The 22,944-nt window shown below is 41.7% G+C and overlaps 1 protein-coding gene across 5 annotated transcripts in view; it reads right to left on the bottom strand.

Annotated features, from left to right (window-relative positions):
• The window catches only part of mapk8b (mitogen-activated protein kinase 8b), a 33,223-nt gene extending 11,552 nt beyond the window's left edge, over positions 1-21,671 (bottom strand). For 2 of the 5 annotated variants that reach the window (XM_069664727.1, XM_069664725.1), the window contains exons 1-8: positions 21,416-21,671; positions 14,615-14,795; positions 13,044-13,173; positions 11,874-11,932; positions 10,482-10,620; positions 6,243-6,408; positions 4,385-4,456; positions 273-455 (exon numbers count right to left, since the gene is read on the bottom strand). In XM_069664727.1, the coding sequence (XP_069520828.1) occupies positions 273-455; positions 4,385-4,456; positions 6,243-6,408; positions 10,482-10,620; positions 11,874-11,932; positions 13,044-13,173; positions 14,615-14,736 (871 nt within the window). In that variant the 5' untranslated portion in view covers positions 14,737-14,795; positions 21,416-21,671. Of the gene's footprint in view, positions 1-272; positions 456-3,379; positions 3,452-4,384; positions 4,457-6,242; positions 6,409-10,481; positions 10,621-11,873; positions 11,933-13,043; positions 13,174-14,614; positions 14,796-15,869; positions 15,949-21,415 lie in introns of those variants that run through there. The other 3 variants (XM_069664726.1, XM_069664723.1, XM_069664724.1) reach the window with 2 other exon arrangements.
• Between the last annotated feature and the right edge of the window lie 1,273 nt (positions 21,672-22,944).

Here is a 22,944-nt window from a genome sequence, read left to right as displayed (position 1 = left end):
AAAAGGCTTTTGTTGAAATTTCAAGCAGACAAGCTGAAGCATATTGTGGAATAAAAGTCTTGAACCTTTTATAATGTGATAAAGCAGCAATTATAATTGTACAAAAGGCATTCAGGCCGATCATTGCTGCTCCATCAATAGAGAAACTGCACTCTACAATGGTTTTAACTCCAAGCAGGCAGGATATTTAATACGACCTCACACCTCTTCTCTCAGCCGTTAAGAGACTGTGTTCACACCCTGGGCATTAGGAGAGACAAAAGCATCATTACCTTTCAGTTTGTTGTGTTCAGAGTCCGCAGGAAACAGGACATCAGGGAAGAGCTTCTCGAAGCTGTAGCCGGCATACCGTGGCCTGTTCTCCACGTAGGTCCTCACGGACTGGTTGAGCTTCATCAGGAACTCCTGAGACGGTGTCCCCAGCTGCTCGATCACCTTGTTCCACTGGTCGATATCTTAAGGTCGCAGGGTTAAGAAAAGCACTGGGCAGGGTTTGGGTGAGAAGAGAGCGACCACTCCGGGGTTGGGGTGGGTCATTGTGAGTAACATTTTGAAGTGATGAATATTAAAATAATAATAATTGATTAATGTGAAGTTGCTATAACGAGTACTGTGTTGTTCTGACATAGATGTGGGGAGTAACGGAATACAAGTAACGGCGTTACCTAACTCGGATACAAAAAAAGGAAACGTTACAGTTACAGAAAAAAAATGACAGATACGTTTATTAAAAATGGGGATTACTAGCAGGATTACAATTTTAAAATACACCTTAAAATGAAGATATAATACCAAAGATGCTCTATAACATCTGACGTCTCATTTCTAAACCGTCTGTTTTGACACACGTTAAAGTAACCCTCCCCACACTGGTCCTAAAATACTTGTATGACTAAAACTGTGCTGAAAAAAGAAAACGTGGAGCTGTCGCTGATTTAAAAAAATCTGTAAACAGGACAAGTTATGTGAGCCAGGTGATGCTGACCTCAAGTAGTGTAGATGCTGGACACACAATAAAGCCTTTCAGTTTGGTCCTGTCAGAGGGGGAAAACCACCTTCATAGAGAGAGCCAAAAATATCTTTAGTACTCAACTGGAGCAAGATAAATTAGCTAGACATAGATCATCAGCTTAGCTAAAGGTCATGAGGTCAAGATCAGCTCTCTGTTTTCTCATTTATTGCAGAGTGATTATTCAGATGGTTCACCTTTGTTGACAATTTCTATTAAGGTAGGGGGTTAATAATGCAATTAAGGCTCTTTATTTGCAGATGATGTATCGGTGTGCCTTCAGAGCCCAATGCAATCACGAACAGTGCTGTTGTATTTTATGTAACCGACTAGAGTTTGAATGTAAATAAATTGAATCTCCTGCAGCACATGTTCTTAGTTCAACTTCACTCCCGCTCAAGGTCTCTGAAAAACACCAGCTAGATTGGGACATCTTATATAAATACTGCTCCAAGCTATTCAGTTTTAATTAAATTGGCTGGACTGATACAGTTTATGTCCCAGACTGGTTAAAGATATAATCTCAAAGATTTCCATTTCAATAAATGTCTGTTAAGTCTCTATCTATCGCCGAATGAGGTAACACAATGGTGATTGAGCCGATGGCCCACTGATGGAAGCCTTTGCATTTGCAGTACATAGTATTACTATTACTACTACTAGTTATCATGGACGTATGCGCCCACAACTGCCTTTTATCGCCATAATGTGCCCGCCAAATAAAACGATACTGAGAACTTATGTCTTTAAGTGAGGTTAGGAAAAGCCGAGTTGGCCCTGAGACCCAAGTTGACAATTTAAATTAAAAAATGAAATATTGAATATATGCTGACTAATATTACAAACATGGTCACCATCAACAGACATGCAAATGTCAAAATGTCCAATATAGAATTAGACTCCATATATGTCCATTAGCTACATAGATGTTCAATATTAGGCTTTTAAACGCACTTAAGTCCTGCCACTGTTTGAAGCTAGCTCGTGTTCATTAGCTTCTGTCAGACAAAGTATTTTCCCACTCTATAAAACTATGCTGCTGTCTCTGTCAACACAACGAACACCTGGTATGACACCCGATATAAGCAGCAAGTAAACGCTACATTAACCTCTGCTAACCAAAGGTAACCATTAGTATACTTTGGTATCTGTGCACTTTACTTTATGCTTGTTTAAACCATAGACTGTATAAAAAGATGGACGACATGACAGCTCTCTAAAAGTGAAGCCAAAACATATCAGGCGCCCCCTGCTGACTGGCTGCAGTATAGGTCATAAAGCCCGCCTCCTCCATGTTAACAGATGGGACATGAGTCAAACTATAAAATCAAAATACACGCCCGATAAATTTTTCTCAAACATGGTTTCTGTAATTATAGCTCGTTATTATCATGCTGATTGACGTCCAAGTGTTCATTTTTCTGACAAGTTTATTTTTAATTAGTTATTTGATGCTGTCAAAATGATGATTGACAGCTCTGTTGACAAATTCGGCTCCTGCAGCCGATCTGTTCCAGGTGAGCAGAGCGGACGACTGCGGTCTGCGAGTGGAAACATTACTAAAACAATCACTACAGTCACTGAAGTTTCCATACCTGTGAAAGACCAACACAGAGAAGCTGTTCTGCTGTTAAACACACCGGCGTGCGGGATCCTTTCTGTTTTTTCGGTAAGTTAAGTGTGTGTTTGGGTTAGCGGAAGTGGCTACGGCCGCTTCACTCGCCGATCTCTACTGCGCAGTCTCTGGCTCCAAATGACATCACCATCGCATGATGGCAGCGCCTATCACAGGGGCCATTTTGGCATCAATTTCGTACAATGGGAGCAGATGGAGACGTGTCGTCCATCTATATATACACAGTCATTGGTTTAAACCATGTAGGAAACAAAATCTGAAACTTTCAGGGAAACATGCACACCAAGTATAACTGCAGAATAAACCCCCAACACAATGTTAAAGATCTACTCACATTGTTGTTTAAAATTACATTAAAGAAAAAGGAAGATTTCATGTCAAACCTTTTAACATGTAAAAGCAGGAGAACCACAGGTGCAACTAATAAACCCTAGTATAGTGCTTGATCACTAGTATGGTTAGCTGTGTAACTAATTGAACAGAGCAATCACAAGTGTATTATTTCCACCTGTGCTTTACCTGCTATGAGGGTTCATACTGCCTGCCATGAAAAAATGGTTTATTCGTCTTCAACTGAAATGAATGTCAACACTGAATACAATGACATCATCACTTATTGAACAGGAACAGCAGCAACATTTGCCACTGTGTTCAAACATATGAGCAACATGTAAGACAGAGGATGAGACGAGACGACATATTCGGGGGGTTTGGATGGTTCAACTTAAGGATACGATCAGTGCCTGGAAACAACACACTACCCCGGACCATTTCAGCCATGATGCAGCCAACAGACCAGACATCAACTGAAAAATGAAATGACAACCACCAAATTAGCATGCAGGACTGGAAACGAACGAAACAAACCTATAAAGAACAAAGGGGAAATTAAAAAACAAACATGATGTGGAGCCAGGTGATGTGTGATGCAAGACAGACATGATTGCATGCAGTTGAGTGCACTCTCAAACCTGGGTCAGCGTCCCACAGCGCGAGGGCAAATTAGTCTGCCATAAACTGCACATATTGAAAGTTGCTGCAGTATTACTAATCAAAAAATGTGTGTTCGAGATCAAGTCTGTGTCCAGCACACTGAGGAGTGACTCATAAGCTTTGAAAAGTGAGACACTGACTTTCAAGGTCTTCTGAAAATGATTTGGCAGAGATACATCACAACACCCTCAGTATCCTCACTGCTGCTCACATTCGTATCAAACTTGGATATTCGTTTCTATTCAGCCGAAAATGGACTGTTTTGTCTTATTCACATGTGACGGTGCAGATTCAAACTTCACCCGAGTGTTCAGTAAGATATCGTGGATCAAAGCAAAAAGTTCCTCTTTTTGTGCGACTGCTGCGGTGGCATCTACAAAGACATATGGAAAGCAGTTTGAGGATACATGAGGGTGTATATTCCCGGCTATGGAGGAGCAAACTATTAAATTCTATTTCAGGTTTTTCAGGTGACTGTCACGGTGTTTCAAACAACAGTGCTGCTCAGGAGAGTGAGCAGGGAGTCGTGTGAGTTTGTGTATCTGTAGGAGGAGCAGGTGGGTGGCTGCAAGTCAAGGTGTCAGGCAAATCTGAGAAATAGAATTTGTATAGTTGCTCACAGGATATGATTTTTCATGCGATCCGTTAGATGAAAAGAATAACTTGAAGAGACGGGAGACTTTGGTGCGCTTTGTTTTCGTTCCGCACGAAAATGCCAGACACTGCTGCAAGCAGCTTAAGGATACAATCCCTTCCTGGAAAAAGGATTTTGTGGCGAACCATTTCTGCCATTATGCAGCCCACAGCCCAAATATCCACTACATATGCGCAGCATTAAAAGGAGGGAGAAGAGAAGAAGCAAACAAAATGCAACAAGTCAGCAGGAAAAATTAGTGGAAATGTTTTGGGTCAAGAGGACTAAGGATGGGATTATTAGTATCAACAAGATTCTCCTAAGAGCTGCTTTTAATGGAGCATTATTCCTTATGTATCCACCTCACGATGCCTGTACTAAAGGAAACAATTACTCTTCTATATTTCAAATCTAAAAATTGAGAGTTTGTTAACTGGCTAGTCAGACTGTAAACCTAAAAACATTTTAGGAAACATGCTTGTTCGCTTTATTGCCAAGATTTAGATGGGAAGAATAATACTGTCTGTACGCTAAATATCTGCTAAAACCAGAAGTGAGTTAGCTTAGCTTAGCATAAAGACTGGAAACAGGGGGAAACAGCTAGCCTTGCTCTGTCCAAAGAAACAGCATCTATTTTACAATCTTCACCGGCTGCGACTACAGCAAAGACGAGTGTCAAAGTTAGCCAATGGTAGTTGCGATTCCTGGCGTTAAATAGGGGTGGCAGTGACGCCAAGAAGTGCGCAACTGTAGAAGAAGACAACTTTGCAACCGACATGTTGTCTATTTATAGTGTATTTATACAGCACGTAGAGATTTAGTGAATTAATTAAAATAGTGTATTTCTGATGGCTTTGAGGAAATGCAGAAGTATTATTCAGTGGTTTCAATCAGGATGCTTGGCACAACTTTTCTCAGTACAAAATTATATATAAACTTATTTCCTAATTGTGCATAAATTCTGTATTCATGCAGGATGGAGAATCAAATGCGAATGAATTAATAGGATTGTATACCCAGATGTTGAGGAAATTTACATGTTAACTGCTCTTTCTAATTCATTTTGCCTGCTCATCTAATTTATCAATATCTTCAAAAGGAAACTGAAATCAAAGTTGGCCAAAATGAAGCGATCACACGGTTTAACATGGATTCCTTGGTTGTGGGCATGTATTTACATAGCAGTCAATGGCTTTCTACGCTTCACTGAGGCGCAGCAGCAGGGGAAAAATAGACTTGGCGCGTAAAACGGCCGGATCAGCAGAAAATGACTTGCGTATTACGCCCGCCTCCCGGGCAGCATACACGGCTGGTAGAGATTGCAGCATTGAATAACATTGGATATATAATAACATTTCCACATGATCAGAACAAAACCATACATAACTTTGGACTGAGCCATGTTCGCTGTTTCTTCCTGCTACCAGCCTCTATGCTAAGCTAAGCCTCGTTTATCTTCATATCTAATGAACAGATTTGAAAGCGTTGTCAATCTCACCATCTAACTTAAAGAAAAAAGCACATTTCCCAAAATGTTGAACTATTCCTTTAAGAGCGTCTTGCTTAAACTGTGATACGTCCGGAGCAGGAGCACCGAGTGGAACTGCTGAAGCATGCACAAGTGCCTGTATTCATTCTGGCGTTTTTTTAGCTTGGCTGTTAGGAGCTCAGGACAGGCAACCTCTTAATAAAACATCAAAGGCATGCTAAAGCACTGCTGGGAACTGGAGACCCCAGACAGGAAGTTTCCCACAAAGCACCGATGCCCAACATGCCAACTTCCCCCTGAGAGTGACCTTTACAGGAACAAGGAGTGTGTGTGGGGGTGAGTGAGTGAGTGAGTGTGTGTGATTGGGAGGTGCTGTAGAAAAAACATCCCAGGGGGGGAGGGCCATGCAGCAGGCCAGGCAGCAGCTTAGGAGCTCCTCATTGGCCAGTCGCTGTGAAGAAGCTGCTTTTCCTCCACTCACCGTTGGCCTGGTAGCCCATGCCCAGGATGACCTCAGGGGCGCGGTAGTAGCGGGTGACCACGTAGGGCGTCATGAGGAGGCCAGTGGCGGCTGTCCTGGCCAGGCCAAAGTCCAGGATCTTCAGTGTGCAGTCAGATTTCACTACGATGTTGCTGGGCTTCAGATCCTGTAGAGAGAAACAGAAGACTGACAGTTACAAGCCTGAGGAGGTGACATCCTGTTCTTCAAGGTGAAATGATTAAAGAGAAAAGATGTAGAAAAAAATCGCTGTTAACTTCACTGTATTGAACTCTCGTCACTTGTCATTTTTCAAGAGCTTTTAAAAGGTTTGACATGCAGAGAAAAATCTCCCTCTCTTCTGAAGCTGATTCTGACAAACTAAATTGACATTATTATCTTTCATCATTTGAGTGAGATGCCATGTCATAAACAAGACTGTGGCTGTGATCTACTGAAAGCCATCTACCAAGTGATTTCTAACAAACAGTTTTATGCTTAAACAACTCAGTGTCAACATTACCAGTTGTCATACAGGATACTTAATTCGTCATTTCATAACAATCACTTTTGTTGTTGTTATTATAAGTTTGGAGGAATTGCACACACTGCGACACCAACTGGCATTAAAGCACCCAAAGATTTTCAGGAACTCACAAAAACACACTTATTTCCAGAAACCTAAAATTCATCAAAGGTATAAATTAGGGTTGGGCATGTGTTTGTTCAATGTGAAGAGAAATCCCATTATATATTATAATATATAAAAGCTTTAAAGTAACGATCTTGAAGATTTTCATTTAAATTAATGTAAAGTCCAAGCGGCAACCTCCGGTGTTAAAAAATGAAGCCAATGCGGAAGTGCAAAAACTGCAGTTCCTCGGGTGGCCACTTGAGGCTCGCTACAGAAATCAAGAAATAACATTACAGCAGGTGGGAAAGTTTTTACATTAGAAATAAACGTGTTTACAGCCTGGTACAAAGAACGGTTTTGTCATATTGAATTTACTTATAACACACCCATTTAAATTACATTAAGTCCTAAAGCCGGCACACTTGAGTAACAGTTGGATACTGCTGGCAGACACAGACAGACACAGTCACTGAACTTAACTTCACCTGTTTGTATAGTTCAAAGTTTGGACAAATAATCTGTCTCTCTCTCTCTGTGGGATTTATGGAACTTTCTGACCTTGTAAGAAGTCTGAGCTCCAGCTTTTCGGTGAATTAAATGCTAGTTTTATTGTATTGATATATTTTTAGCACTAAGTAGCAGGTATACTGTGCTCGCTTTAGCTGCTTGTTAGCCTGTGCAGTGTTTATCAAACATTTATTTAATCGTCGGTCAGTAAATAGGAGTCAGGAGTTGTTGGCTTTTCCCTGGAGAGATTACAGCGGACCGTAGGGATGAGAAGAGCGGTTATTTTAAGTTTCCCGTTATGTGTCGTTCACTCGCCACTGTCTCACTGGGCGGGCAAGTCCACTACTTCTTTAGTCTAATAAATAAAAGCCTGCAGTCAGTCAAAGTCACAAACAGAATCTCCTCCTGGGAAAGTCAAACTTACTCATTCACAAACTAATGGATCAGACACAGACTGTTTAGCTTTGATAGCTCGTCGTTCTTCAACCACTTGCTTTTCTGCACCACCACCCACTCATCCGAATTTGAGGAGTAAACCAACATGGCGACGGCCATAATTCGGCTTAATTTTCGCAGTTGAGAAACCAACGGGTGACGTCAAGGTGGCTATGTGCATTCTTTATACAGTCTTTGGTTAAGTCACTATCCATCGCCGAATGAGGTAACGCAATGGTGATTGAGCCTATGGCCCACTGATGAAAGCCTTTGCATTTGCAGTATTACAGACTGGGCGTCTGTAGCGACTTTCACGGAAAGAATCACAAGCGGTGCCCAATTAGTGACGCATTTCCATCAGCCAGCAGTGGTTGGTCTGCCAGAGAGGGTAGGCGGAGCTAAGCAGATGCTTTTCCGGTTTCTGCAAGTCTTGTGTGTAAACAGTAATCTACTATGGCTGAACAAACAAAGAAAAGATGGATGAAAACGAGTGAAAATCCAAAGAAAAAGATGAAGTAACGCTCAGATGAAAGCAAACTAAAAAGGAAAGCGGCCGTCAGCGAGGAAAATCAAGAGTTACAACCGAAGCCAACCGTGGACGTCACACATGTCTGGATATCTGGTTAGTGTGCTCTTGCAATTACCGTTCATCGCCATAAGGTGCCACCAAAGAGAACGGAACTGAAATCTCTCGAGATTACAACTTTGTTTTACTTTTTTTTATTGAACAGGTTGCAGTGGTGTAACTTCTCTCTATAAATATCTACATCACTTGATCCAACAACAGAGGCAGAATGGAGACCATCGGGCCGAAGAGTGTAAGTAAACAAAATCACTGTAACACAAGCATGAAAACATGAAACTTTCTTTATGATTCGACTAACTATTTTGATGATTAAGCACAAGGAGAAAACTGCAGTGACATATTTCAGGCAATATCTCATAAACGTATTTGCTAGCAGTGTTAGCATGCATCGATGTGATCTCACTGAGGCAGAGAAGATTAGAAAGCTCATTAAGAAAATGGTGACTTGAAATATGCCATCTATCGCCATCACTAGTATCATTAACTCATTACCACCGCTTCCTGACAATGCGATCATCAGACTTAAGGGCTGAAGCACACTTGATCGTGCTTGACTGCCTGGATAGGTAGGAGAGCGTACTGTCGAGGGAGTGCTTAGCAACCCTGAGCATCTTCAAAACAGCGCTCTCATCATGGAGACAAAGCCCACAAGAACAGGAGCGCTGAATCTTTGGCGATCCATGACTCATATTGCATCTGTTCACCTTCTAAAAGCTTTGCGTGCCGAGTCGCGCTGATGCGAGCCGGGCTGGTTAGCTCCGCCTGTGGCTCAATTAGTTCTGGCTGGCAGAGCAAGAGGAGCTCCTCTAATCTACTGCTGCGTCTTCTACTGAGGGTGATTGACAGAGCGCCGGCAGTGAGAGTTTAAGTGTGTGTGTGCGTGATTGTTTGTGTGGTAGTAACTCTGTGTGTGTGCATACAAGAGGGATCATTTGTATACTCCTGCCGCTGCTTCAGGGTGTGTGTGTCATCTCGCGTATGTTGATTAAAAGTGAACAAGCACCTGAGTGTGTAGGTGAGTGTGCGTGTTTAACCACGAGTCGTACCACTACTCCAGTACTCGGCTGCAAAACACCCTGTACATGCTTGGCTGTGTAATCTGGTGACTTCATATGTTACCCAAGTGTAATTAAACAAACATGAAATTAAATTCTTCTTTTGGGAAATTCACTTGTTAACTATCTTCTCTGTGTTTTGATGAGACGCTGTCATGTCTGAGAATATGAAGCTACCACGAGTAGCCAGTTAGCTTAGTTTGGTAAAGGCTGAGGGCAGAAGGTAAAGGAAGCCTGGTTACAAAACTTCCACCACTTTAACCCTTCCATTAAAAGGTTGCACACCACATTTTCATGGCCCAACAAAAACCAAGGAGAGCAGATGTGCTGATAAATCTGCAGCTTCTGATTAAAGAAGTGCTGCACCAAAGTCCCATTACACACGGTCAAATGACAAAAAGCTGCATGGTGGATATGCCTCGGCAATCTGCTGTTACATGGGAAATGTCACATTGCAGGAGCTCAACATTTCTGGGGATCACAGATTACTTCCATGATAAATTCTTGGAATGCATTACAAGACAAACGATGGCTTTTCACATTTGAATATTATATTTAGGGCTGTAATCGCAAAAACAAGAGGGCTGAGTTAAGAGAGTTTATTGTTGGCGTTCTCCTAGGGTGCCAAGTTCTGACTTGCCTATTTCTGATGATGACAAATCTGTGTCTGCTAAGTTATGACGTGTCAATTTGCAGCTGTAAGAAAGTGCAAGTTTACATGTGGGTGCCGACAATACTTTAACTCAGGGGTGGGCAACCCTGCTCCTGGAGGGTTACCTTCCTGCATGTTTTAGGTTTCTCCGCACTCTAACACACCTGATTCGAATGTTTCGCTCGTTACCAATCCCCTGAGACGCTTCAGTTGGTTGATAACGAGCAGATCATTGTGGTGTGTTAGAGTGCGGAGAAACCTAAAACATGCAGGAATTGTAGCCCTCCAGGAGCAGGGTTGCCTTAACTTATGTATGTGGAGCAAAAGATGTGAACTGTTTTGTAGGCGTGTCCTGTATATTAGTGCGTCTCACCCTGTGTATGATGCCAGCAGCGTGCAGGTGTTTGATTCCACACAGCATCTGGTAGAGCAGGTAGGACAGCCTCTCGTGGTCCAGCTCCATCTGAATCACCTGGCAGAGGTTAGCATCCATCAGCTCCATCACTAGATACCTGTATGGAAACAGCAGAGGGTCAAAATTATCACAGAGAAACATCACACGTATGTAGAACTTTCTAACGACTAATGTGCCTTTAAACGTAAGAACATGACAACACAAATTTGATTGAACAAACATGCCGCTTGACTGTTGATATGTTCGTTTCTTTCTATCTGAAATGTGAAAACCATCAACAATATCTTAATCATTTTAAAAATAATTAAACTATATTTTGATCTCTTGCCTCTCGCCCACGCAACACGTGTTTTCCGTGACATTTAGGAAGTGACAGTAAGTGTTCCCCTTCTCAAAACAGTGATGATGTTATGCTATCTGGCAGCTGTTATATCATCAGTCCCGACAATCCTCCTACAAGGAGGAAGGACCTTCTGACAGATTTATGTACAAATAGAAAACATCTTGGTGTGCAGCTTCATGTCCTAAAAGACGTAGAACTAGAGCTTTTATAACATGAGTAGTAAACTGGGTATAATTCTCTGTAAAATGCAGCTTTTCTGCTAGATATAGTAAAATATATATGCTGAAATTGCTATAATGTACCGTCATGTACTCTGTAAGAGAAGTCTACACTCAGGTACTCAAACACCCAGCCAAATGGAGCCTTCCTCCCTCATCCTCTCACTGTGTGTTTGCTCTGCAACCCTCTGGCTACGATTTGTCCAGTTTCCTTTTTAGCTCCAATCAGGCAGACACAGTGTGCATGTGCGCACGCTCACTCACGCACACACTCGTACGCGCAGAGAAAGCTTCTAGAGGATGGCATTAATCATGTTTGTTCCCGTCATACTTGGAGAAACCATCACTCCCCCCGCATCTTAGCTTAGTTCTCCCCTCTCTGTGATTCCACAGGGTCTTGTGGACTTGCAAACACATCATGAACGCTGCCAAATATACCCCAACACTGATCTTATTAGAGGCATTGTCCTCCCACATTTAGACATTATAAAAGGGATAAAACATCACAGAACTGATTCCAGAAGCCTCAGAACAACTAAATTCATTTCAGTTTGTATTTTGTATGTTGAGGAATTTACCTTTTATCTGGCCTTTGAATAATGGCCACTTATACTCTTTATCTACCTGTGTTAAGTGCTACGATAAGGCAGGATAATAGCAGAGATCCAGCTATGCTGCACTGAGTCCCTAAAAGTCAGAGAAGATCATCTAAGCCCCCTGCATGCTGCATCCTGTATTGATTTTACAAACAGGCAGTAAGCAGATGTTACTTGTCTCGGTGATACTTACACATCTTGGAACTCTTCCAGTGTCTTCTGTGGTGTGAATACATTTAATAAGCCGATTATCTGCCAAAATAAAAAAGCACAGTTATAACTCAGAGGGGACACAAAGGAAGGACATCATAGCAATGTATGACATCATCACCACTGCCATCCCTGCAGTCCCTTAAACAGCCAACAGCAGCAGCTTTGGCATTAATAATGAATAACAACAGGATGTTCCCTTGTTTAAAACGCTACATATAAAACATGTTGCAGCAGCAGGGAGGAGCAATGCGTTCATCCACAGGATTCAAGATCAACTGTCAATCAAACAAGGTGGGCAGCTTATTGGATCGCTGACTCCGCAGACGGAAATGTATTTCTATGGAAATGCCCAAATTATTACACGGCTGTGTTAAACACTTGGTTCTAATTACAGCATTCTGAGGTCTGTTATTGCTTGATAACAGACCGTTGTTGGGAAGAACAGACCGTTGCTAGGGATGCGGCTCTAATCACACAATCTGGAGGACTAACTGTAATCATATCAATGTGTATGTGAGTAATATTAGCTTGGTTAGCTCATTTTAAGACGGCTACAGAGTTAACCGTTGCTATGGACGCAGCTCTCACTGCGAGTGTAATGGACTATTTTTAAATGGAAAATAGAAAAAAAATCATTTTTAAATTTATAGAATAATTTCCATATCAATACATTGTGTCAAATAATTCATTTAACAAGTAAAAAGTTGTGTAATTAGAGGGATAATGTATAGTGAGCAGGTTGTTATCGGTTACAGGGTGAGACAAGACCTGCTCATCCTGTCGGGGTTCCATTCCGCAATAACAGCCTGCATTATCCATACATTATATACATTATACGTACATTATACATTATCCCTTACTTATTTTGATTATTAAAGTACAACATATCAATTAATAATCATTTGCGATGCAGCACTATTACAATGGACAAGTTGATTTGTAACCTGAACATTTTACTCTTACATCAAAGTGTTCTGTTTTCTCTTGGCAGATTTCCACAGTAACCAAGTGACTTGTGTGTTTAAAGCCAGATGAAGATAACCACAGTAAACACACCTCTACATACGAGGCCACAGCTAAAAACACACCATCCCTTTTTTAAAAACTTGCCAAAAAGGACAAAAAACACAAGCAGACTGAAAGCTCTTACGTTCTTGTGGTTGACACATTTCATGAGCACCAGTTCCCTGTAAGCCCGTTTGGCGTGAGTTTGATTCTGAAAGGGCCGGCTCAGCTTCTTGATGGCGACGTTCCTCTCCAAGTTGTGATCATACGCTGAGCTGGGGTGAAGAATGAAAGTAAAACACTTCTTTAACATTAACATATTTCAAAAAGCATAAGAATTACAACAAAAAAACCTCTGTATTTCACTTCTCTAATAACAATACACACTGATTTAGACTTTGCAATCATTACTAATCTTTGAGTGAATGTTGAAGAGGAAATTAAATCACTTCTTTATTCTTTTAATTAAGAATAAACGGTCCCTTTGTGTTCAAATCCTTCACAAGGCGGCCTTGAATGCCAAAACTGATTAAAGACATTGCATGAAGTGGCCCTACAATCACTTAACCAACCACTGGAATGACTGATATGTAAAGGAAAATGGCAATACATCCGATATCATCATTATCATCAGATCACCTGACAGTTCCTGTGTGGGAAGTTGAATTCTGCAGTTTCTACCCTCTCTGACTAATACATGTATAAACAGCAACGTGAGCGACTCCAGACACCTTATCTACACAGCTGAGAAGATACCGCCTCACTTGAGGCTGTGGGATTACCTGTTTAATCACCAGTGATTCACTATTTTTAGTTCTTAGCTCACATCATGCAGTGATTGGGAAAATGTTACTGCGGTTCAAAGAGAGGTCAGAATTTCAAAATAAAAGTTGAGGTGTGCTTATTTCAAGGATTTCCTCCAGTCTGCTGTGTGCTAAGAAAACCGCAGTGGCAAATTATTATATGACATTAAAGCACAGTTAAATGTGTTTTTATATTTGATACAATGATGTAAACACACAGAGGCAAACCTAAGACAAAAGACTATTTTTGCTTAACTTGCGAAAATAAAACATTGTTTAATACTTGTCCTCAACTGTAACAAGAAAAACAAGTTATACACAATAAAATTAAACCTCTGTATGTATCAAAAACTTAAGATGATATTTTTACATAAATAACACTGTAAAACTCCTATTTTGTATGTTTTTCAAAACAATCGCACACTAATGCTCGACAGATCTATGAGACATCGATTTTCATCACTCGCCTTTGTGATATCCGAGACTCGAGCTGCCAGACATCCGTGATGTCGTGAGCGGTAAATGTCACGAATGACTGGGCAGCTCGAGAGGTCCACGCATCACAGGTAAGAGCTATTCTGTGGGCGTTGGTCAGGGCTTCCCCCGCACATTACCGACACCGAGAGCTAGCTAACGTTAGCGGCGTGACTGACCAGCCAGGACCGACACACTCCTTGCTGGAACGGTGTACAACGTAAGCCGGAAAGGGAGCACGGCAAACAATGCATGCAGCGGGTTTGTCGTGCACAAACTGGCTGCTGGGGAAGAATTTACGTTTATAAGATTCGTTTTCTGGAAGTTTCAAGACAATTCAGAACTGTAGAAATTAAGAATTGCGATTCTGACATGAATCGATTTTTTGTCCACTTCTTTCTCTCACATATACAGATGTATTTTCTTCCCTTTGACTCACCAGACTATTCCCTGTGCTCCTGATCCGATGGGTCTGAGGTTCTGGTAGCGCTTTAAGACCATAAAAGTTGAATCGCCCACATCTATACTGTAGTACTCCTTCTCACGCTTGTTCCGGTTCATGGTGAAGCCTTGGACCTGCGCTGTGACTGGGCATCCACGTGGAGCTCTCCTCTCAAGACCTGCGGTGTGTAAAAAGGGAGAGAGGTTATTGTTTGTCTCTTTATCTTCCAGCAGTCAAAACATTCACACTGAACTAAGATATTTGGATTCATAAAACACTGATAAGTAAACTAAAAATGATGTGGTTTGTGTGACTTAAACCAGTCGTGCTTTTAATCCTCAAGTGATGTTCATCAATTATAATGAGTACGATATAGAACCCAAAGATCTGGGCGATGGAGCGATGATGCAGGCAGCGAGAGACAAAGAGGGAGCTTGGTTTCATGCCGGCTCTAAGACGACGAATCATTAGTGGAATTTGGAGCGTTGTGCTGAGGAGGCCGGCTTTGACGTGATAGCTGTACATTCTGCGGCCCTCTAGATTCCTTCAACTCCATCTATCCCACCCCCATTCCCTTCAGTATCCATCAGCCTACGAGCCTTTCCTTCTCCTCGCTCTCATTCCTGTTACTTCCTCCTTAATCTTTGCTTCGATGTTCCTCAAACGATCGCTCTTTCTTCCATTTTGCTTCCTCTTCTATTTGCAAAGCTGCAGACAAGACCGCGAGGTGAAATTCAAGGTTCAGCCGGGTTCAGAAAAGAAGAGATTGGGAACCAAGGCCAAAGCAATTTAAATCCTTTTCAAAGATCAGTGAGCAACATCAGCTGCTCGCTGTGCAATGAAATACACTAATTGGCGAGCAGACGTTTTTTCAGACACACAGGAAGTCAAATCAAATTATAAAAGTGTCTGAAATCAAAACAAATCTTCAAACTGAACTCTGCTCGTCTTCCCCTCCTGCCTCCTCCTCACCTGCACTCGTGTTTTATCCTCTCATCTTTGTCTCCTTTCTGCCTCAGCTGCAGACGGGCGGCTGTGCCGAGCAGCACAAAGGTACAGACATGAATACAAGGTTTACAAAAGAGCCTTAACTCATCTTGCAGCGAGACATATACTGCTAAAAGTCAGGCACTTAAGCAAACACTTGTAGACAGAGAAACACAATTAAACATAAATAATGAAAGCACAATAAAAAGCTTACAAAACAGGTTCAAACAGGCTCTGTGACATTATGTCTGACTGTATCCTTCACCTTAGCCTCAACCCTAACCTGCCGTCTTCTGAGATGCTTCTCCAACTCCAACCAACCAGTTCACGAAGGTAACCATAACCCTCCTATAAACCTCAGCCCTGACCACAAGGCAGGAGGTGGATCTTCGGTCAGGCAAGCAGCACTCGGAGGCCAGTTTGAACCAGTGTGATGAAATTAAAGATAAAGTTCCCCATCACCTGCTGCTGTTTCACAACCACCTGATAAAGATTGCACATCATTCCTGCCATCTCATATGTCGCCTGCACAGTCACAAGTCCCTTTTACACAGCCACTCAGTGGTTTAACACGTGTGGTAATGCAGACAACTAGACAGCCCACAACAAAGCCCCTTTCACACATGCACTGCACTCCTAACAAATGTCCCGACATTGTCTGTTTGTATGAACGCCAACGGTCAAACTTTTCACCCTGACTTTTTCCTGCAAGCCTCCTGGTATAATGCCCACAAGAAGTCAGGGTGAGCCGATGTGGTAATGCAGCAGGTAATATCCTCATAATGATTGGTTGACTTATTCCATTATATACCAATGTCTATATGTTCGCCCTCCATCATGGGTCTGGAGTGCACCAAGTGGCCATCTTGTTCAAGAAGTAGGAGGAAGCGACCCCACCCGTAGAGGAAGAAAAATGTGACAGCTGTTTGGAGCTATTTCACATTCGCAATGCCAAGACGGTTTATAGCTTCTTGCAATATCTGCAAAGTTGTTCTACAAGATTAGGATAGCAAAGTTTAATTCAAGGGTTGCATGATAAATTGTATTGTCATCGTCATTGCTGTATAATGATGATGCACAGTCACCACATTGCATAAGACTGCCTGAAATGCAACGATTAACAAACCATGTGTATGCACGTTTGGCATATTAGTAGGAGCTCTGGATACATGGTCGATGCATTCACATTATTTCCCTAATCAGATGAAGCTCCAGCTAACCATCCGCTATTCTCAGATGAATTGATGTTAAGTTGGTGGTCACTGTGAGGTTAGCGAGCATGAAAGTGGAGGAAGGAGAGAGGAGCGAGGCCAGTGTGGTTGTCAAAGACCTTGTGGTGGAAAAAAAGCACTTCTGCAATTTGAAATGATTTCGGATTCAAGAGGCACAATGTGTTATAAACCCAGTTACTGTGTACAATATGCCAAACAGTGTAAAGACAGTACTTCACATATTGGACATATCACATCCCAGATGTTCCCATAGCGCTGGCTTTAGCCTGATCCACATATTAGCGAAAATGTCAACTTCATTTGCCAGCAGAGTCAGGCTTCAAAGGGGCCGCAAATAACATGTAAGCCACTTCTACCATGCTTTTCAGAAAAATACATCAAATATAGGCCACACCGGGGAGAGGGAGTGTAATCATGTCATGTGCTACCAGTTACAGGTAGGTATTTTAAACACTGCGAGCTGACGTTAGGCGTCAGCATGCGGTGTGACATGATTTTCTCTCCTGTTTGAAGACAGAGCGGCATGTGTGGGGCCTGCTGTGAGACGTGATGATATGGAGGTGCATGTGAAAACGGGGCTGAGGGATATGAGAGTGTGTGACAGGTTGGTCGCACAATTTAAGTGTTAGGATGCAGAGACTCATATGTGTGCCCCACCTCGAAATAATTTTAAGTGAGTGAAACTGCAGCTACAACTACATTTTCTCTATCTTACACCTTTCCACTGTCAGGGGTCAAAGGTCATTCAGATCTATTGATAAGCCTACAGTAATGCTCCTGCTGTAACATACATGCACCTGAGGCATCAATGTTGCTGCTTGGGGCGCTGGTTTAGCGCAGTTGGTAGAGCAGGCGCCCCCTACACCGAGGCTACACTCCTCGTCGCACTGATCGCAGGTTCAATTCCCGGTCTGCCGATCATTTGGTGCTATCGCCCCCCACTCTCTCCTCCCAACATGTCCTGTCTATCTTCAGCTGTCCTATCAATTAAAGGCAAAAAGCCCAAAAAATCATCTTTAAAAAAAATATAAAACGTTGCTGCTTCATCACAGATTTCTCAGAAACCACAGCTGACAAAGTTGTTGCTTTGTATTTGATATCCCCGGCTGTGATGAAATAACGTCTCTGACAACCAGACAGAAGAGGTAGGGATTAGGTTCAGGTGAATACATTCTCCTCGGCAGGCCTGTCCAGATTTACACCGCTCGCTCCCTCACAGCTGTCCGTCACACTTTGTCTGCAGGGAGTCAGTCTGTCTCTCATTGGCTATCACAGGTCGGCTCTTTTTTTCACAACAAGCACAAACCGTCTTCACCGTCCAGATTCCTGCTAATATCAACAAGGTTGGCATTATCTATTCGGCCTAGATTGAGAATTCCAGCAATTTGGCAGAGTTGGATTTTCTCTGTGCACTGCTCACATTCAGCAGTTTTGGCTGCTGACACGAGCCATGAGGGCCGATCCTGCGCCAGACACTGGCACTAATAAAGGCGCTGAACCATATTTTGTTCTAATTGTCCAAAGGGATGATTTGGGGTCTAAGCTTATGTGCTGATCGTAAAAGGAGAATTCAATTAGACAATATTTAAAGCAGCAGAGGCCTCTCACATACATGCATTTAAATCATGTTGTATATGATGAAAACATCATTAAAGAAAATTTCCTTGATAAGAAATTAGGAAAATAAGAAATACTCTTGATAAGTTAGCCTATGTTGCTTGATAACGTAATAATTAATTACATCCCATCAATAAAACAAAGCTGTACGAAAAAACTGGGTTATAGTTCCGAACATACAAATACTGCGAGTGTTGTTATCTAGCCAAAAGCCAAGACTTATATTAAGGGATGCACGATATTATCGGCACGTTATCGGTATCGGCCGATATTGGCTTAAAAATTGGCGAACACGCCGATATAATTAACCGATAAAATAATGGGCTGCTGCATACTTGATTAAATGCCCGACCTCGGCGCAATTTCCCCGGCGCGAAAAAGACCTGCGCGGCGCAGCGTGATGACGTCACGTGTGTCTACCTGCAGCATGAGAGAGTTAGAAGCCAAAATGTCCGTGGTGTGGAAGTTTTTCAAAGTGTCAGAAATAGAAAGCAAAACTGCTGTTTGCAATGACTGCTCAGCTTCGGTGATGCGAGGAGGAGCCAAGGCAAAGTCTTTCAACACTACAAACTTGATTAACCATCTCAAGACCCGTCACCCCAACCGTTGTAACAAATGTGATAAGAGTATCGACATTATACCGTACACTAATTCCAATACAGAAGAGAGTTGATGATCTCTGCAATTAGGTGTGCGGGAAAAAAATATCGGTATCGGTAATCGGCTAAATGAGTTGTAAAATTCGGCATATCGGATATCGGCAGAAAATCCAATATCATGCATCCCTACTTATATTATCACCTACATTATACAGCTAAAGTCTGAAACACCAGCAAATAACTCTCTGGAGCACACGGTGAGGCACTCAGTGAAACCGAAAATTATCATTATTAATATGCGTTTCCCCCCTACTGAAAACACCTCATACATGCCGCTGACTTTTTTAAATAACAAAAGACGTGGTGCAGATACGCAAGAACTTGAAAAATGAGGCTATAACAGATGAACATGACTGACCCTCACTGTAATGTTTCCCAGGGTGGCATCAGTGCAGATTTAAATGTACATGACTTTAGATGTTTGGGTGTATTTTTATAGATAATTAGACATTTTTTAGTCTAGTTGTGAGTTTAAGCTCAAGGGAATCTTTAAGATGTAATGTCTTGTATGTATTCTACTCTATCAATTTGGACTGACATAGAAATTGAGATACGATTTTTGGGCCTATGACCCAGCCGTACACTTCGGAAAGTTAAAGTACAAAAGATACTTGATAAACTTTGCTTGGCAAAGTAACCATATTTGAACAGCTATGCAAGGTCAAAGAACAAAACATATATTTGCACAAGGAAAGAAAAAACTACAAATAAAATATCACAAGTTGAAGAGAGAGAATTTGAACACGATCCAAAGGTGCGCAAAAACATAGGAAAGAGCAGCGATTCTATCTCACACCTCCTCAACCATGTCTATTTGAGCTGTGGTATTTTGTTGTCATATTTGTGTTAGGGCTACTTCTGGCTGCCAGGTACAAGCAGGACAACCAGCACACGCTACTATCAGGTCTGTTCTTGGATAGTATTAGGCCTGCATGATGAGAACAAATTGGGATGTGTCATAGGAGTGTCCAACATTGCAGATTATATGGTATGCATTAAAAACTAATAAAGAAGCATGCATTTCAGCTTTAACTTACAGTGTGATGTGTTTATTGCATATGTTATATCATGATGGTTTATCTTGTAGCCCTACATGCTATGCAGCTGTGGGATGTACAAACTGACCATTAATAAAGTTTTCACACAATAAGTCAGAGAATCGATTTAATTGAAGGAATAAAGAATTTAATGTGTTAGCAATATGACCAGAATGTAATCTAGACTTGACATGTGTAAGCCAGAAGATATTTTTCCATCTCTGCAGGCTACCTTTCACTTTTGGTGCAGGAATCAGATTTCTTGGTGCTTGTGGCTGACCACTGCTGTTCTCTTGGCACGCTGCTAAGAAAGCCTCTCTCGCTATGTGCATTGCAGTACGTCAGCTATATCACCCAAATATGACTGCAGAAACATGTTGGATGTTGCAAACAAAATCATGAATATCACTGACAATTTAATGGACTACAAAACTTCTGATTTGATCCCCTGGCATGACAAGCATTCCTGATTTATTGTCCACATGAGAGATGATACACGACCAAATTTAAATGCTGTATCAAAGTTAAACTACGCTGCATTATTATGCAATTGCCAAGGAAGAATATTTGCATTCACCTTTCAATTTGCAGGTCAGTGAGGCCATTAACACGTCCCATAATTAACATGAAAAGGACATAAACAAACTGCAGCCTTGCACAAAGCCAAATATCGATATTTTATCTGCTTCGTGTTGCTATTGCATTCGCAGAGATGCTGCTACAGTATAAAACCAGTGTAACCCCACCTGTGCTCGATTTACAAGGCATGAATTGACTCACATGTGAAACTAAAATAAATATGCATGACTAGACCACGGCAATAAACATTTGCAAACTGAGGTTAGCTTAAAAACAGGGTGTATTCAAAGGCGTCAATACCCGATTACTGTTTACATTGTAGACGTTATCGTCTTTAGGTGGCTACAAACTGAAGGTAACCGCGTTTCATTTTAACCTTCAACTAGTTCTAAGCCTTGCAACAGCACTCGGTTCACAGTTTACAGTGTAAGCAGTGCTAATGTGTGTGTAGCATGACATGAAGAGGTTACAGTAGTGTGCTTCCCAGTGTAGCCACTCTGTCTCGGTGCCTTTTACCAGTTAGGCCAGACGTGTCCTGCCTGCTGTGTTGTTCACCATGTATATTACACTAACACCTATTTACAGAAACGTGTGTGGCCCAAATTTGACAATTCCCATCCCCCCACGGTTGACAATAACACGTCAAACATGTCTCACTAGAAGAAAAAATCCATATGTCGAGCTCACCCCTCTCCGGTTAATTCCAACAGTGTCGACCCGCAGTCGCCGCGCGCTGCCTCCTGGAGACACAACCCGGACGGTTTTTAGGGAGAAAACAGCTCTTTAATCCCTTTTTCCTCCGGATACACTCCCGTTTCCTTCACACTAACAGGCCAGGATCATCGCAAAATACATGTGTAGCTTCAACGTAACCTAATCTTTGTGCTTCCGTGACACAAGCAGTTTCTGCCATTTCATACCAACGTCGTCGAAACCTTGCGATGTTTCCTCGGCTGCACAATGAGGACCAGGGGGACGTTCAAGACCGCCTGCGCGTCCCCGGCAGCAACTCCAGAGAAGCGGAAGTGACGGTTTCGCAACGTTTTGAAATGAAACTGGAACTGGGACATAGCAGAGATATTTTACACTTACTTTTTGGTGTATTTCCAAAAAGACCTTAAACTATATACAATACGTTCATAATGTATACATAGATACAGTTATGCAAAAGTTATTCGAACGATTTTGCAACAGCGAGAGCATTTTAGATAGCGTGTAGGCTCATAGATTATTTTTCTTTTTGCTGTTAAAATAGAACCCGCCCATACAGGCCTAAATTTAGTTGACAGTTTATTATACGTGCACCTTGCTAAAATTACAATCACACAGTAAATTCTTGCTTTATGAAGGCTATTACGTTAAACTTCTTTTGACTATACTAGACCTGTATAGGTTGTGCTACAACTATTATTAATAGTGTTATTATAAGCAGTAGGTGGCTATTATTGTTGTAATTATTATTATAGCTAGCATTATCATTACTATAATAAATATTATTACCATAACTTTAACATTACTTTTCTTTGTTCAACTTGCATTGTGCTACTACATGTTTTATCCCTGTTTAAACTTACACTATAGCCTGCTATAGCTAGATAGGCAAACTCCACACTAACAAAAGTTGGCAAATGAGCATAAAAATACAGTCTTAATTGTGTTGATTTTCCCTTGAGCTTTAAGGACATAGATGTAAATGTAAAGTTAGAAGGCCACTCCTTTTGATGAGTCTGAGGATGAAGTAGTTAGCATGTATTTCACTGTGAACATGCTAGCAAGAAATCTTAAATTGCACATACTTGGCACATAGTTTGCACTTATCCAATTGGCCTATGAGTGTCGAGCATGATCCCTGAAGTCTGCTTAGTCATTAAGCCTTGGGGACCGGCCAACCAATTGTGTGTTAATCTATGTGCAGTGAAAATAGAAAGTGGAACAATTAATGTCTCTCGTCGCTGAAACATCAGATTAACAGTCCCGCCTACATCGGACTGGTCCTTTGCTGCCCCATCTGCCATTAGCTTGCCCTGCAAATCCAATTATGTTCTTATGTTCCCCGGTCTAATAATAGTAGAAAATAAAGGAAAAGACAGAAACAACACGTCAGAAGTGCCGAGAGGAGGGCAAATTATGTTATGGAGCTGATGTGTCCTTTCTGGGGAGACAATTGAAAGTGTCATGAGGAGATGAGGATCCGCGACGGGCTGCCATGACAGACA

Source organism: Semicossyphus pulcher, unplaced genomic scaffold (genome assembly GCF_022749685.1).
Source record: "Semicossyphus pulcher isolate SPU_LCO1_2020_fin unplaced genomic scaffold, fSemPul1.0.p SCAF_16, whole genome shotgun sequence".
Classification (NCBI taxonomy): domain Eukaryota; kingdom Metazoa; phylum Chordata; class Actinopteri; order Labriformes; family Labridae; genus Semicossyphus; species Semicossyphus pulcher.
Note: the sequence above shows the minus strand (reverse complement) of the source record. Positions and strands in the feature narration are given on the sequence as shown.